The following is a 17,659-nucleotide window of genomic DNA, read 5'->3' on the forward strand; positions in this document are numbered from 1 at the left end:
AATAATTTTCAAACACATCACCAAAGTAAAGGTGACCACAAAATGGGTTTAAGAGACAAGAAAAGATACAAAAAAAGTTGGGATCCATATATAAAAATAATAATAATAATCGTATGGCCTCAGCTACCGTGTGCAGACATTTCGATTTGACGCCATCTGGCTGTCTGCTCGTCAATTTCGACGTTCCGGTTTACTCTGTCTGCCATCTAGCGGACCTAGAGTAAACCGGATCTCTCTTGGGCGTCTATGGCTGAGATTGAATTAATTTTGTCGGGTAAATACCAAATGTATCACCAGAGATCTTTTACATGCCGACATCGTACGACATGGAGTGTCGAATGGACTTTTTTCCGCCCTTCAAAAATCCGACTACCTCTGCCGGGTTCGAACCCGCTTTCTTGGGATCCGGAGGCCGACACTCTACCACGGATCCACAGATCTCGAATCAAGCAGTGTTTCAAACTAAGAATGATAAATTTAAGGGGTTCCAGGAATAACATACAAGGCCAAGACCACCTGATGAGAAGAACAGAGGAACCTTAGTGAAAGAATTTTTAAAAAATTATGGGAAGAGAAGAAAAGATGATTCAGAAAACCACCTGTTTCCTGCAGTCCAAAGCAGGCCAAATGAAGAAGAAGAAGAAGAAGAAGAAGAAGAAGAAGAAAAAGAAGATCCCATACAAAAGCGCCCAACAAGATGCCGGAATCCCTTCAGTCTTTTTAATGTTCCCTTGTTATTTAGTCACCGGTAAAAGTATTTTGTAAGTCTCGTATTGCATAAATTATAATTAGGCCTACTCCTCTTTTAAAGGTTATGTTGGACTCAAGAATAGAATGCATTATATTATATTCTGCTTGTCCCGGCTCAGAGACTTCCCAGCCAGCCCGAGGACATGCCGTGGCCTCTCCTTTATTGTTCCCTTCATCTGGTGCCCCGTGCTAGCTGCCATTAGTGTTCCACCGGAGTACAGTAAAACCTCATTAAGACGTTTCTGCAGGGGACAGCAAAAATGAAAGTATTAAGCAAGAAAACGTACTACTGAATATACGAATAAAAATTATCCAACAGGGATATGCAAATACTAGATACGATTTTTTCCGACATGAAGCATTTTACGTTGTGTATCTGCGGGTACAGTAAAAACTATATCTACCATTTCTCAAGATGAGCGAAAAGTATTAAAAACTGTGTAAAACACGTGAGAACAAATATAAAAACCTTTTCTGCTGGGGCTTATAAAATAACAAATGCACTGGACGGTGTGAAAAACACCAAACAACAAATGAGGCGTCTAGTATCAAAACCGGCCAAGTCACAAAATTTACGAAAATGAGTTAATGTTATCAATTTGAAGTAGAAGTATAGCACTATCAGGTGAAACAAGAAAATGCTTTAAAATCGTCCATGTCTTCATGTTATAGAGCACTGAATTCTCGGTCGTGCAACAGAATCGGCCAAGTCATGCAGGCAGTGAATTCAAAACCGGCCAAGTCAAGGAACGAGCGACAATCTTTATGATGCAGCATTATTGTCTGGAATCTTGTGTTGTTACATTAAGCAACAATGTGATAATATCAGTAGGCAAAATCGTTCCTTGTAATGTATATTCTTTGAAGTCATTATATTTTGTTTTTTTGTTCGTTTGCAACACTGATTTACGTATTCGCGGGCTTCTTACCGCCATTGGCGCCAAAGCAATCCTATTTCCGATGTGCTCGTATTTTGTCATTGTTGTGTGCTGTAACGTGGATATTGTTCCGAGTGGAGAACTGAAAGATTTACTTTCATACCTTGTGAAATTGTACAAAATTGCAACAAAAACGGCCAAGTCAAAATTTAAATTAACAAAAAAGATGGGTTAATTATGAGTTAGATTTCTCAAAACAGCGGAACTTAAATATTAAACCATTAAGGATATAACTGTGAAAAAAAACCTTTTCTGACCATCATTGCTTTATCTCTAGAGGTTTTTCGTCCATATTGAAAAATATGCCTTGAGTGACTTGGCCGGTTTTGATACTAGACGCCTCAAATATGAAAATACATGCACTGGGACCAATAAAATTATCCAAGTATTATTGCAGATCACACTCTTTCTAAAACAAATGTTAGTAGAAGCCTTTTATTTCAGAGCAGTGGGTTATAAAACATTATTTTCTGGTCACATCTGAGACAATGAACTGGAGGTTATACTCAGCCACGTGCGACTGCCACAGAATGACTTTGGCCACCATTTCGAAAACTTCAACCCTGACCAAGTCAAATCGATCAAGTCAAAACTCGAAGGAGCGAGTTCAACATTCACGACCTCTGCGCGCTTAAAGATGCAAATGCCAGTCTACTTTCTGAAAGATTTTAATGTTGTCTTCATTAGAAAGGAATTTCACTTCTTTCATATCCATACCTAGGCTATTACAAGACAAATACGCACCACGCTAGTCAATTTCACGCGATTTTCCTAATCCAGATATAGGCTACTGTACCATGCAACAAATATTCGCTACACTTCAGTCACTGTACCACTCAACACAAAATAAATTTCTAACTTTGTTATTCAGCAATCTTGCTGCTAAACGGCAAGCAAAACTGAACATTGTGAGGCTAACAGCTTGCTCCCCGAATGTGCAACTTATCCCATGAAGTTCAGGAATTTAAGGCTGTTTTCCGTAATCACGCAACTGTGGCGACGAATCATACCAGAGTTGGAAGTGTCGTTTGTTCACAAGGGATGAAAAAATAACATTTTCAGGGCTAAGAAATATGTGATCGTACTAAGCAGTAAGAGCGAAAATTCATGACACGATAAGTGAGGTATTTTTATATAGATTTAATACGATGAGAATCGGGACTGCAAATTTACGACTGCAAAGTGGAAAAACGTGTTAATGAGGAACGCACTAACGAGGTTTCACTGTACTTTGCCTTGGAGTATAGTATGTGTACCAATGTGGAGTGAGTAACTGGAGCTTGATGGGAGTAGTGCTGGTTGTTGTCTGTGCCCCTCTGCAGTCGGAGTGTCGTCGTATACTGAGCACAGTACTGTTCGTGTACTGCCTTGGAGTACTATGTGTGTACTACCGTGGACTGCAGATCATCCTGGAAGTCAGCGTATGGAACAGTTGTCGTGAGTAGAATTGAAGCAGTGATATATGTCGTTCTTGTGAGGAATATTGAAATGCTGGTTAGCACTGTTGAGTTGTTGCTGTTGTGGAAGTGCTATTTTTGAAATGACTGAGTTGACTGTGTGAGTAGTAGACTTTCTCTGGAGTCGAGCCAAGGAACAGTAGTCATGTATTGCATGTATTGTGGGGGAGTCGTCAGCAGCCCTGTGTTCAAACCTCTGCATGCAGCAGTTGTATGTTAAGGAGCGGAGTGGAGCGTATGAGCAAAAGTGAAAGGTAGTCTGTTAATAAGGATTATAGCCCGCCGAGGTAGGCCACCTAACTGGCTGCCTGCTGTGAGAGACTTGTAAAAAGACAGCAATTAGTAGAGTGTGGTCATTTATGGTTGAAGAGAATTGTGTGTGTATTTATTTAAGGCATCCTACAGTAAAATTAGACTGATAAAAATAATAGTGTTTTATTCGTAACAAAAGTGGTGTCAGAAGACGGAATAGACCCCATGTGTGATACATCACTGTAATCAGCGTGAATCAGCAGACCAGTACCAATTGCTGCATATTTCGACTACCGTTGGGAGCATTCTAGATCATCTGTGTAGAGTGAGTACACACAACTCTTTAAGTTTTCCTCTTGTGGTAATTAACTGCATGTCTGTGGAGACCAGAAGCCACATGAAAATGGAGGCTTAATTAAATACACTCTTGGAAATGATGAAAGAGATTTAAAAATACAGGAAGAAGATGGAGGAGATGGTAAAGAAGATGAAAGAAGGCCAGTAACTGGCAATGGAGAAGTTGTGAAAAGGCTATGAAAAGATGGGGGGGGGGGGGGGGGAGCAAGCAGGAAGATGGAATTGGAGAAGTTGGAAGAAGGCTATAAGAAGATGGGCCAAAAACCTACTCAGCGAGACAACTGCAAAAAGTCTGTCAAAAATAAACATCTAACCCTGGACATAATGTAGATTTTTTACAAGTATGAACAGTTGACAAAACTCCTTCAGTCTTCAAGTAGAGTGATCGGAATGCACTCTGTCTCCTTCTAACTGTTCCAGCCACTCTGCTTTATGATTTCCATGGTTTCCCTCAACAACATCAGGCAAATGTGATGAAAAGATGGCCCCTTAATCAAGTTCACTGCCGTCTGCTTTTCTGGTACTTGCTTAGATTACCATGACAGGATGTTAATGCAAAGATCCATAGGAATGAAGTAGCCATTCTTTTGTCCTTGCTATTTGGTCACTGATACACGTAGTAAGGTCTTGTACTACATAAATTATCTCAGGCCTACTCGAATTTTAAAGGTTATTGTGTACTCGAGAATGCTTCTCAAAAGTTTTTCAAACATTATATTTGATTATGCCCATCTTGAAAAATGCTTGATTGACGATTCAACATTGATGGGACCAAAATTTCTGGACAGTTGATGCAGGAAATAATTTCTTCGAGGAATGGTTAATGCAGAATTTTGAAAACATGATTCAATTAGGATGCTCGCAGGACCACATAATTTGAATAAATAATCTGCGGGAATGGATAATCGAGGTTCCACTGTACAGTCTTTTATGTACAAATCTCTTCTTATAAACACTATTCCACTACCGTACCTGAGATATATCTTCAACCTCCATGCGACTTCGCTGGAGCAAATCCTGGTAAGACTCGTCCCTTTCCTTCAGCTGGTCCACCATCTGCTGGTTTCTCTCCAGACTTGCATTCAGTTCACTCTCCAATTTCTTTAGTTGGTCCGCCTGTTCAGCCAACCTAGTATCCTTCTCAGCCAACAAGATTTCCATCTGGTTGACACGAGCATCACTGGCTCTTTAACACAAAAGAAAAGTTCAACAAGAATTATACTGTATCCACATTTGTCCACTTCTATAAACATTCTGTTTCTAAAGTGTTGTTACACTTTTGATTCCAACATAATGTGTTGTTTAGACTAAATCAAAATATACATAGCACAAAATAACTTGAAACTTCGATGAACAATGACAAGAATTGGGCAGGAAGACATGGTGCAATAGCTCAATGAGCAGGGAATAATTTGACTCGCATTGGATATCCAGCATATTCTTTAAAAACTATTGTTAATTTTCTCATTTTTCATTTTGATTTTCTTCTGATTTGTATTCACATCGATACTGAGAAATGAGAATGCTTCAACAGCTGAAATTAATGCCAGTTGTAGGTTGTTATGTCTTCTTTACAAGCAAAATACCATGAAACTCTTATGACGATGACTTTTACACTTTTTTCTAAAGAAAAATAAGTCCTGTTTAGCGAAGTGATTGTCTCATATTTGCCATGACAAAGTGCGAAGTTATGTCTAATGGCATGAGTTCGAACTACACACATCCTGATCTCTAGTTAGTTGCTTTACGTCGCACCGACACAGATAGGTCTTATGGCGACGATGGGACAGGAAAGGGCTAGGAGTGGGAAGGAAGCAGCCGTGGCCTTGATTAAGGTACAGCCCTAACATTTGCCTGGTGTGAAAATGGGAAACCACGGAAAACCATTTTCAGGGCTGCCGACAGTGGGGTTCGAACCTACTATCTCCCGAATACTGGATACTGCATCCTGATTTCTGTTGCCCTCCATAAGTATATTAAGAAATTGGGAAATGTTTGAGACAACGAAGCTGGTACCGGATATAGGTTACAAGAAAAATGCAATGATGACCATCAAACTTGAACTGTTTAGAAAAAAATGCTGTCTTTCAGTGAAGTGGACTAATATATATATATTCTATTCTCGAGTATGATAATGGATAATCTCCATAGACATGTACAAGAATGAATGCCTTCTGCTAAGTTTGAGGAATGACATGTTAACAAATGTTGATTGTGGATGCTTCACTGTGTTTCCATGGTAGAGATACAATTTAGGTGAGATGGGATTCCGTATACTTGGTTCTTTCTCGATAAAATGCCTCTCATTCAACAAGGATAGACTGTTGTTTTGTTGCACATAATAATATTAACGTCAACCATTGGCGTAAGACTGAACCAAGTCCTACTGTCTGCTTTGAATTATTTGCTTATTGAAGGCAATAACTGACAAAAAACAATCATTAATGCTTCCAGTTCAGTGCAGTGAGGTTGTCATTTTGGAGCAAATAGCAACATTAACATCATCCAATGAACTAAGTCCTGCTGCCTGCTTTGATGTGTTCGCATTACAGAGAGCAATATTAGCAAATGGCAATAATTCAACATTCAAGGTATTTGCGTTCTGTGCATTTAAGTGTCTGGGTATTAGACATCATATCTACTGTATTTGCTTGCATTATAATGACAGATTTGATACACTAATTAGAATCTGGTGATTATTTTTTGGGAGATTATGTTAATTATTGGTTTCACGATATTGTCTCCAGAGAAATAAATTTTAGGCCACAAGATGCTTTTTTTTTTTTTTTTCCATTGCAGCATAAAGCTCTGGACTTAGTTTAACCAGCTATATATTCACAAATACAGATAATCAGAGGAAATGTCAAAAACATCGATTTACAGCCAAAAAATGTAAAGGAGGGTCCAATATGTGACAACCTCAAATTTTGTGCAGTGAACACATGACTTCTAGGCTATAAAGAGCTATAAATTGTACATGTTAGCATTCGAGACTGTTCTTTAACAAACTTACGAATGTATTCTGAGTTTTACTGGCTATTCTTGTTGAAAGGCAGTATTTCTGAATTTAAAAAGAATAAATATCATCAGATTTAGTTACTCTTATACAGGGTCATTTTTTTGGCTCTCTCCACAGCCCCACTCAGAGCACAGCACGGCTGGCACAATGACACTCTGTTGCTAGCCGGTATAATGCATGCTTTTCCTCCCCACTACTCACAGCATTTCACACTTATAGAAATCCATTCCTAGTGAAACGATTAGTCCAAAATCTACCTGGCATTACATTTGATGTTCAAAATGTTGTCCCTCAGCTGGCAAACCCGCCTGACACCTCGTAAATAGGTTTTCAGACACTCAGCGAAATTCAGCGCGTGTGATGTTTGAAATAACTTGTCTGATGTTCTCTTGTGTGAGGGTTGTTCACATACACTTTTCCCTTCAGCATCCCCCACACAGGTAATAATCACAGAGATTTAAATAAGGAGATCTAGGGGGATAATTAACCACACGATCTTCGAAAACTTCCCGTATTACCTCCATAGACCGATTAGCAGTGTGTGCCGTCGCATTATCTTGCATAAAGTAACCATTACTCCTTTCTTGTTCCGTCAGCTCTTGGAAGAATGGTCTGAGAATGAGGTCTATATATCGATCAGCATTTATTGTTTCACGGAAAAATACAGGCCCTATAATTCAGCGAGCACTGATTGTATATCAAACTCCTATCTTTACATCATGAAGTGGCAGGTCTTGTAGGCATTTGTTTCTCCCGCCAACAAGACCTGCCTAGCAACAACTATACATAACTGCATATCACAAGTTCAATTTCATAAAGAGTTATCCTTCAAGTTTTCATATTAGAACAAGTCCTTAACTCGTTATCGATCTCAAATACATCTTCATTTGTCTTCATATGTGAATGCGGCATAACAGGATTGTACTAGACCTGCTTATGAACTTCAACTGGATTTGTTTCGGCACGAAATAGTGATATTCTTTTTACTCTTTTGACTGTGATCATTTTGTTATGAACATCAACTGGAATTGCTTCGGCATGAAATAGTGTTAATTTTTTGCCTGTGATCATTGTGTTAGTTGTTTTTAGATCTTTATGACTTAATTTTTGCACTGCTTTGCTAATTGGCTGATGATGACACTTCAAATGTGTTGAAACCGGTCCCAAATGAACAGGTTGTAACTTCTATTTGGTTCAACTTAACAACGGAGTATTGAAAGGTGGATCCTTCCTTCTATTTAATATTGTATCCTGTCCTACTGTTCATCACCATGTAGATCATTAGGGTAACATGATCAATTGTGGAATTTACGCCATTGCTTTTGTCATGTCTGATATCTTCAGCAGAAATCCATCGAGAGAACATTATGTTCATGAGGGCATGAGGTCTCGCGTGAAAAGAATTTTTGATTGTCAAAGGTTGTATGAATTTCCTGAGTTGAACCAACAAATTGTAAATGAGTCAACCATCCAACGTACTAAAACTCCAAGAGGAAGACAATAAGAGTAAACAAAGGTAAAAGTGGCAAAGATAAAATATGCTGTTATAGAGATAACAAGTGAAGCTAAAATGATACGTTTGGAGAAAGATAAACTGAGTAAAGTTCAGTCACAGGAAAGAGGGATTAATGCCTCTAAATTCGCACAGACTTCTAAATCTAATGAATGATATCAGAAGATGCAGATGAAATGAGACACTTTAATCATATGGGATGAGGCAACCATGACTCTCCATTACATTCTTTCAGCAGTAGATCAGCTATTTACAATGAACAATAAAGCAACACTTGCTAGAAAAGTGATCTCGCTGGGTGCAGACTTACGACAGTGCACTGTCAGTAATTCATCACTGTCACAGAGCGGCTGTTGTCCAGTCATTCTACTTTATGGTCTAAAATTAACTTCAGTGAATGGCTTCTAAATCTTGGCACTGGAGAAATAAGCCAAATGGTATTACTGAGGTTCAACAAAACCAGTTTTCAAAATATATTGTATGAGATTTACTTGGTTCTTCTTCTCATCCAAGTGAAAGTATAATGTTTTCCACAGTAACAATTTTGTGCTCAAGAAACAAACACGTTAACGTCATCAACCAACAGGTTCTGAATAGTGTGATGGGTCACCAAATAACATACTGTATATTAGCACTGACTCTGTAGGAGGTGAACTGCTTGACTAAGCGGAATGTTCCGAGTTGTCAGTGGAGAGATGGCTTGGAATGACACTAGTACCGTATAAGCTTGAGTGGAGTTTTTAAAAGTAGGAAAGATCATAAAATGAAGATAAAGATGGAATTCAAGAGGACAAATTGGGACAAATATTTGTTTATAAGAAGAGAAATTAGGGACTGAAATAATTTGTCAAGGGAGATGTTTGATAAATTTTTAACTTCTTTGAAACCATTTAGGAACAAACTAGGTGAGGAACTGATAGGAAATCTGCCACTTGGGCAACAGCCCTAAATGCAGATCAATGGTAACCGAAGTGAAACGAGTTGGATGATGTTAATGAACTTTGTGAACAGAACAAGATAGGCTGTACTGAAGCTGGACAAAAATATTGTTCATGAAGAAATTCTGATGGGGCCAGCTTCAGGAATGAAATATTTTATTCCAAGAATAGATTTAGTATCTGTTAATCCCGAAATATAATTTGTTCTTTAATGGAAGCAATTTCCTCTAAATTTAGGCTTCTCTGTCTCAATGAATAAGTCAACAGAACAAACATTAAAGCTGGGCAGCAGTATAAAACCCACCTCTCTAATGGTAGTCAAAGGGTTACCTACTGTGTTAAAGCAGCAGTAAATAACCTGACTCTCTAAAGGGGACAATGGCGTTAGGCAGAGGAGCTCCTTCAGGTGGTTGCTGGTGTCCTAACAGAGGAAATGCCACTGAAATCCAGCAGGCAGCATCTGTTAGGGGTAGCTGCAAAAGGCATCTGTTGCCTAGGATGGAGGGGGGGCTAACTGAAACCCAGCAGTTAGGTATAAAATGCCTTTGGCTATGGCGAACCCAACGTAGTAATAGCCTTTGTGAAGCATTAAAGTAAATCAAGACAAAAGGCTAACGAATACCCCAGGCGCGACGTGAATCTCTTGTTTTTCCAGGGAGGTGTGAGAAATGGATGGAAGGCAATGGTCCACTACCCGACCCAGGAACACCCTGAATAAGGGTGGTGGAAGAAGATCAGCACTTTCATATTTACAGTGTAAGAGTTGAGTCATTAAAATCATTCTGTGATTTTACAGAATAAGATATGAGGCAGTATTAGTCCACAATAAAACAAGGCTGTTATTACTTTAGCCAGCTTTGAAGAGAATATAGACATTTTCCTGTACTAGATTCCTATTTCTCAACTGGGCGTCAAATTTGAATCTTTGTTTGAAAATCCGCTACCACTTATCTCACAATTAAGTATTTATTATTTTCCACCTAGTCGATACAATGATTGCTTAAGGCAATTTAATGGTTAAAAGTGGTACATGTTTCGTATTTTATCAACATCTTCAGCCACATAACACTGTTTAGATGATTCATCTAAACAAACTGTTGAATAAGATACTGTACCTTCCAGGAAATATGAAAAGTTCTTGACAACTATGGAGCTGAAAACTTAAAACAACTGGAATCAGAAGGACAAATAACTTTTGCACAATTCTACAAGTAGGCAAATGCCTTCTATGACATCACCAAGTATATTCTGGAATGGCGTAATCTGCATGCTTCTTTGCTGAGCAGTGATTGCTTGAGGCCAAGGTCCAGCAGTAGCACCATGGAGTTTGTTCAGTCTTTCTCATGTTAATGTCTCATAAAGGAAATAAAAAAGCAAAACTATATCTGTACAAGCCACAAAGGCCATGGAGAAGTGGAAGGTTATTTGTAACCTCAGCATGATGTGGGATTGTTAGCTCTGGGCGTGGCTATCTTTGCTCCCCGCATATTTAAAAAAAAAAATTGATGCACGAAATTGGGGTGCAGGTTTTATTTGCGTCAAGGTTGGCAACACGCTCCTGGTTCCCGTAGTTTTTTATGTTGGGTGTACAGTTATGTTTTGTGTAACCGCAGGTGGAAGAAACCTGCCCCCCACATGTCATATTTAAACAGGAAAAAATTCATATTTTAATTCAAAACTGCCTTTATATTTTGAAAAAGTAGTATTTTACAGAGTAATTTAAATTCGAATTTTCTCGGCGTCAAGATAGAACGATATAGATGTTGATTCCCATAGGGAATCTGAAATATTTGTCCTGAATGAGTAAATTTATAATACCAATATACCAACGCTGGCAACCAAGAATGAGTTAGCAGGAAAATTTATAATGTCCAATAACGGACCATTTATATTGGTATTATAAATTTAGTCATTCAGGACAAATATTTCAGATTCCCTATGGGAATCAACATCTATATCATTTGATGGCCAAGCAGGCATCAATTTTTGCTGATGAGACAAAGTCTCTTAGTGCATTGGCACTGCCGGTGGCTCCAGTTAGCCTACGCAGTGGCCTCCACGGTATGCACTAGCCAGCGTATTGGTAGGTGTGCTAGGTACCAACTGATGAGCCCACCCTAGCACACGAGGGCGAAACGCTGGCAACCAAGAATGAGTTAGCAGGAAAATTTATAATGTCCAATAACGGACCATTTATATTGGTATTAAGAACGAGTCTTCCGGAACGTGCAGGGTTAGCTTTCCACACTTTCACTCCTTTTGGTATGTCTACAGTGTGTTTCATAGTTGCTAAGTTTGAGTGAAATCGTAATTCGTTTGTATTCAGCATTTTAAGGAACTCCACAACATCACGTAACAAGCAGTATGCGGAGAAGCAGAATCCGCAAACAATGGCGATGCCGACAGTTGGCGAAAAAGTGTGGCTCATAATTATAATCAATTTGTACACACTAATTAATACTGTCAATGCCGATGGAACTGCATTTTTTTTAATGCCGAGATCAACAGACTTATGGTTTTAAAGGGGGATAGGGTCACTGTAATGTGTTGCAATGCAGAAGGAAGTGAAAGACTTCCTCCCCTCGTCATAGTAAAGTTCAATAAGCCACGATGTTTGCGAGCAAGTAACAAGGCATCTGAAAATGCAAACATTACAGTAATCCAAAAAATAAGGCACTTGCACAGGGAAGCCAGCATAATTTGCCTTCGTCTTTGAATATTGGTGGGTTTTTTCTTTTGTTGCATGAGGTTGTTTGCCAGTGATTTATCCAAGCGCTTTATTTGAATAATGTAAATCCACCTCGTTGGATACATTTAGGAAATAGCCTTTTTCCATGGCATTTGAAAGGTTTAAACTGTGAATCAAGGTGATTGCATGCATTAATGGATCTTAGAATACTTAGTGAAGTGGCAAGGTTTGGCATTTCTGAATTACGAGACAAATGCCATGGCAGGAAATTGTACAAGGATAGAGTCACAGTGTTGTGTTGCAATGCAGATGGAAGCGAGAGACTTCCTACTTCCTTCCCTTGTCAGAGGAATGTTCGATAAGCCACGATGTTTTAAGGGCATCGAGTATTTTCCGTGCAAGTACAAGGCATCTAAAAAACATACAGTACAGTAATCCAATGAATAAGGTACTTGTACAGGACAGCCAGCATAGTTTTCTCCTCATCTTTGAAAAAAAAATTCTTTCGTTGCATGAGGTTATGTTTGCTAGCGAGTTATCCAATTGCATTATTTGAATACTGTAAATGCGACTTGTTGGATACATTTCGGAAATAGCTTTTTCCATGGCATTTGAAAGGTTTAAACTGTGAATCAATGTTAATTGGTTGCAGTAATGGGTCTTAAAATATTTTGTGATGCAGCAAGGGTTGGCATTTCTGAATTACAAGTTGGAGGTTAACTCGAAATCATGTGTCCCTACGACTTTGAATTAACAAGGTTTTACTGTATCGCAAAACTAACAAACGAGTTCGTAGGTGTGTCTGTTTCAAGTGTTTACAATGCACGAAAAGAATTATCCACCACTGGTCATGTTACTATCCAAGTAAAAAGAGACCACGTGTGAGAAGTGTTTTAGACGTGGAGTATGACGAATTTGTAAGTAATTTAGGAGAGGATTCTAGTGATACAAGAGACAAAGAATCTTCCGATCTACAGCGAATCGAGCCTACTGTAAGTTCAGATTAACGACATACCTGTCACTTAAGAAGACCTACTTGCTAATTTTCATGGCAAATATATTTTGTGACAGTGATAATGCATTTTTATCATTTTAAATATGTTCAAACAAAGTAGCTATATCCATCATGTTCATATTTGTGTAAATACTATGTGGAACTCGAGGAGCAATATGAAATGGTTTTTTTTTTGCCTACGTTACTCTATCGGTGGTAGGAATTTAAATTAATTTCATTTTTTCAAAATGGTCCTTCCTAAAATTAGGGTGTGGGGATTATTCAGCGGAGGGGATTATTCGCGTAAAATCGGTAACTAGGAACTCATATCTGTGGTAAGTTGAGCAAACCCCAGGGCCTTGCACCTTTTCAGGTCTCAATTTCTTGAGAGGAAATTGAACCACCAACTTTCAGGTGAACCAGTCATCATTGTTGTCAATATCATCATCATCATCATCATCATCATCATCATCATCATCATTGATTCTCCACTCCAGCAGGCTGGATGTGGGAATGATGATAATGTCTTCCCATGGTCTCTCTGTTCCCAAGGCTTGGTGATTACTGTTGAAAGCAATCCCTCTCTTTCCTTTTCTGCTGATTTGCTATGCCTGACACAGCTGAAGGTTTTTCTGGCAGGGTGAACTCCTTTAGCCTTAAGAAGTCCCCAGCTTCATATACAAAGCAGCAGATTGAGTAATTGAGTGCCTCATCCACCAATTGTGCCGTTACAGAGGTTTCATTCTCTGCCGAAGTTCCCATTAAGGACTTTACTGTAACTCTTGCAAGAGGCCCTTACAAGGAATTAGTAGTCGGATCAAGTTGGACCAAGGTGCTTTTTTTTTTTTTAACAGAAGCATTACTCCTCTATTACTCGCCCTTCGTCCTGGCTTGTAACAGGTAGAGCCGCTTCCATGTACTACGACCAGGTTGGTAGGGTTTCCAAGTAAACTAAGTGCAAATTGATTGCCTCAGCTATGTAGCTCCCCTGACAATCTAAACAGCAAAAACAAATAGGGGTGATCACAACCAGGAACCTCATTCAAGTTATGTGCTAGCTGTTCTGGAAACACATTGTCATGTAATAACCTACAACTAATGTGACTACAAAGCAAGTTGGCTATGCGGCTTGGATCATGTAGCTGTAAGCTTGCATTCTGGAGACAGTAGATTCGAATCCCATTGTCGTCAGCCCTGAAGGCAGTTTTCCATGGTTTCTCATTATCAAACCCGACAAATACTGGGGCTGTACCTTAATTAAGGCCATGGTCGCTTCCTTCCCAGTCCTAGCTCTTTTCTACTGCATCGTCGTCATAACAACTACATGAGTCAGTGCAACGTAAAAGAAGTGGCAAAACAAACATTGTGAGAGCTGAATAATAATGTCATACTTAATAATCTGATGCATCTTCTCATCACTTTGCTTCGAAAGACCTTGTATCTCCCGGCAGCGCTCCTCATCTGCCTTCTTCAACTGACGAGCCAGCAAATCAGTTCTTGCAGCACACTCTTGTAGAATGTTCGCTCGAGTGGCATTGTGTTCTGCACACCGTTCTACAGGATATCAAAACAGGAACAAATTCAATTTTCAGTATGAATAAAAATTATCCAGGTACGAGTGAACTAAGAAAGTGTAATCATAGATGCAGGTATTGTAAACAACAAAATACTAGAATTACCAAGAAATGAAAAGGAAAGAAGAGAGGAGAAAACAGTAACTACAAGTAACATGACAATACTGTATGTTCATAAGTCTTATTGTACCAGGAGTTCCCCGGCCAGTTAAACTGCATGCCTTCTCTACGGCCACCGGTGTACTACAAGATACTTTGGTCTTCAACTGTTAGATGCCTCTACCATCGGTTTAACTGCACCCTCTAGTGGGATGAACTCTAATTACTTCATACAGGTTACAAAATTTACTGTAATATTGTCAGAGAAAAATGATTCAGGTATTATGAAAATGTGATTGGAAATGAACAACATGGATTTCTAAAGGGACGCTCATGTGCTGATGCTTACTTTACCTGGAAAATCTTAGTAAAAAAATGCAGGGAATTTAATCGAAACAGACTTTCAACGTATTAGGTCGTGTTACGTACATGTAGTACGTGTTGAAGAGATGTTAAGTACAGTACAGACCTAATACTTTAAAAGTCTGTTTCGATTACAATGCGGTCGTGAAAATTCAATATGCGCAGGGAATTTAACTTGGAAACTCACATAGCATTTGTTGATTTTAGGAAAGCCTTTGACCTAGTTAACAGGAACAGACTTCGTAATATCTTAGCAGAAGATAATGTTCCATAACAGTTAATAGATAACATATACAGCATGTACAGTGACAACCTTATTGCAATAAAGTTAGGTAAACATCAGGCTGAATGGGAACCGATCAGCAGAGGTGTGAGACAAGGTTGTGGACTTTCTCCTTTGTTGTTCATAATCTATATGAACAACATAATACAGGAATGGAGGCATGAAAGTCATGGATCAAACCCAGTCAACAGATATCTCACACATCTAGATGCCATACTCTTTGCTGATGATGTTGCATTGGTAGCATCATCAGAAGATGATCTTCAGTGGTCAGTATTTAATCTCCAGCAAGTCTCTTCAAAATTCGACATGATCATTTCACCACAAAAAAGCAAAATAATGGCCTTTAAGGGGAAGGACCCTATCCCCAGTAAAATCTGTTTAGATAATAAAATTTTGGAAAGAATCAACGAATTCAATTATTTGGGATATCTTACCAAGGGGAAATTGATATCTGCAAAAATAACCAAATTTACCAGAACAACAGGAATCATAAATCATATCATGAAGCCATCTCTTGTCCGAAACCACACTCGCTTATGTCTTTATAACACTTTAGCCAGACCAACCCTTTGCTATGGCAGTGAGGCATGGACAATAAGAACTCAAGACATTTCCAGAATTACAGCACATGAAATGACGTTCATGCGCAGAACAGCAGGCTATACGAAATGGGATCGTTATAAGAAATGAAGATGTGCTTAAGAGACTGAATGTGAATCAATTACATCTACGATTACCGAGAAAACTGGAAACGTCATGTTCAAAGGATGGAATCTGGAAGACTACCAAAGGAGATCCTACACTATCAACCAGGAGGACAGAGATCTATAGGACGTCCAATGAAACGATGGACAGAAAAAGAAAGACCGTAACGGGCCACATGGCCCAATACTTGGAAGGATAATGATGATGACATAACCTTTCCCGCCCAAATGCCAGCCTCACCTTCCCAAGATGAACAAACCTGTTCCCACAGACGAGGCCCTGTCGACCGAGTCACGGCGGAATAGCCATTACATCAATTCCGGAGGAAATGCTGTTATTTCAGCTAGTCCATTAGCTGAGAGGTGGCAGCCCCACCAATGGTCTTACTTCCTTCAGGCTAGCAACCTGTTGGAAGGACATTTGATTGCTTTCAAGTCTTGCAAAAAGAAAAATGCAAGACCGTAACGGGACACATGTCGCAATACTTGGAAGGAAGATGATGGTGATTATTGTTGTATATATAATTCGCTGGGGCCATCAAGGACCACGTTAAGTCTTGTTGCATTTGACACTGACTTGGCCTTCTTTAGAGCCCAAATATCCCTCATTCTTTGTGAGTGGGCCTGCTTACGCTCCTCTGTCCAAGGGGCACCGTGTCTTCTCTTCGGTTGCTCGTCTCGGTTTAACCCGTTTGTCAAAATTTTCTTGTGGAAGAGATCTCTGTTAAGGGCATCTTCAGCTGAGATATGTCGCATTGCAGGTCTTATTTGGTATTTCTAAACCAGGGAATTGTGGTCTTGGGGTTTGAATCAAAAAAGTGAAATATTTCTTTAGTTAACTTTCTTCCGTCCATTCTTTTCAGATGACCGTAAAATCGTGCCCGTCTTTTTCTGATTGTGTCAGTAATTTTCTCTATTTTGCTGTAGACTTCCTTGTTGGATCTCTTTTGATGGATTCCATTTCTGTACTTTGATCCCAAGATTCCTCTCACAATTTTGCGTTCTCTTTTCTCCAGTTCTTCAAGGAGTCCTTTGCTGGCATTTAGAGACAGGGTTTCGACTGCATATAGAACTACTGGCTTCAGAACTGTTTCACAGTGATGTATCTTGGTGTTTTGGGAAAGGTATTTTTTGTTGTAGATTGTGCGGGATGTTTGGTAGGCTATTTCCAGTTTGCGTACTCGCTCCTGAAGTGCTTCTTTGTCCAGTCCATTTTTCATGATGATCTCACCCAGGTATTTGAATTTGTCTACTCGGGTGATGTCCCCGTATTTTGTATGGAGTTTTGGTGGAGCCTCTTTGATGTTAGTCATTACTTCTGTTTTCTCAAACGAATCTGCAAACCAGTTTGTTCGGCAATTTCCTTTAAAATTTCAACTTGAGGTCTAGCGGTTTCTATGTCGTTTGAGAGAACAGCAATATCATCGGCAAATGCTAAGCAGTCTGTTGCAATCCACTTGGATTTGGTTCCTATTCTCAATGGACTGTAGTTGGTTTCCTGTAATCTCACCCGCCAGGTTCTGATGATCTTTTCAAGAACACAGTTGAAGAGTATCAGGGATAGCCCATCACCTTGTCGGACTCCTGTTTTGATGTCAAAGGAATGCGAGAGACATCCGTGGAACATCACCTTGGATTTTGTATCGGTCAGGGTGGCTCTAATTAATGCCAGCAGTTTCAAATCAACTCCAAATTCATTTAAGATGTTTAGCAGGACTTCCCGGTC

The 17,659-nt window shown here is 39.3% G+C and overlaps 1 protein-coding gene across 1 annotated transcript in view; it reads right to left on the reverse strand.

Annotated features, from left to right (window-relative positions):
* The window catches only part of LOC136875543 (leucine-rich repeat-containing protein 45), a 143,255-nt gene that overhangs the window by 69,290 nt on the left and 56,306 nt on the right, over positions 1-17,659 (reverse strand). Inside the window, exons 5-6 of the mRNA XM_067149094.2 lie at positions 14,299-14,461; positions 4,727-4,940 (exon numbers count right to left, since the gene is read on the reverse strand). Of these exons, the coding sequence (XP_067005195.2) occupies positions 4,727-4,940; positions 14,299-14,461 (377 nt within the window). The remainder of the gene's footprint in view (positions 1-4,726; positions 4,941-14,298; positions 14,462-17,659) is intronic.

The sequence above is a fragment of the Anabrus simplex genome, chromosome 6 (genome assembly GCF_040414725.1).
Source record: "Anabrus simplex isolate iqAnaSimp1 chromosome 6, ASM4041472v1, whole genome shotgun sequence".
Lineage (NCBI taxonomy): Eukaryota > Metazoa > Arthropoda > Insecta > Orthoptera > Tettigoniidae > Anabrus > Anabrus simplex.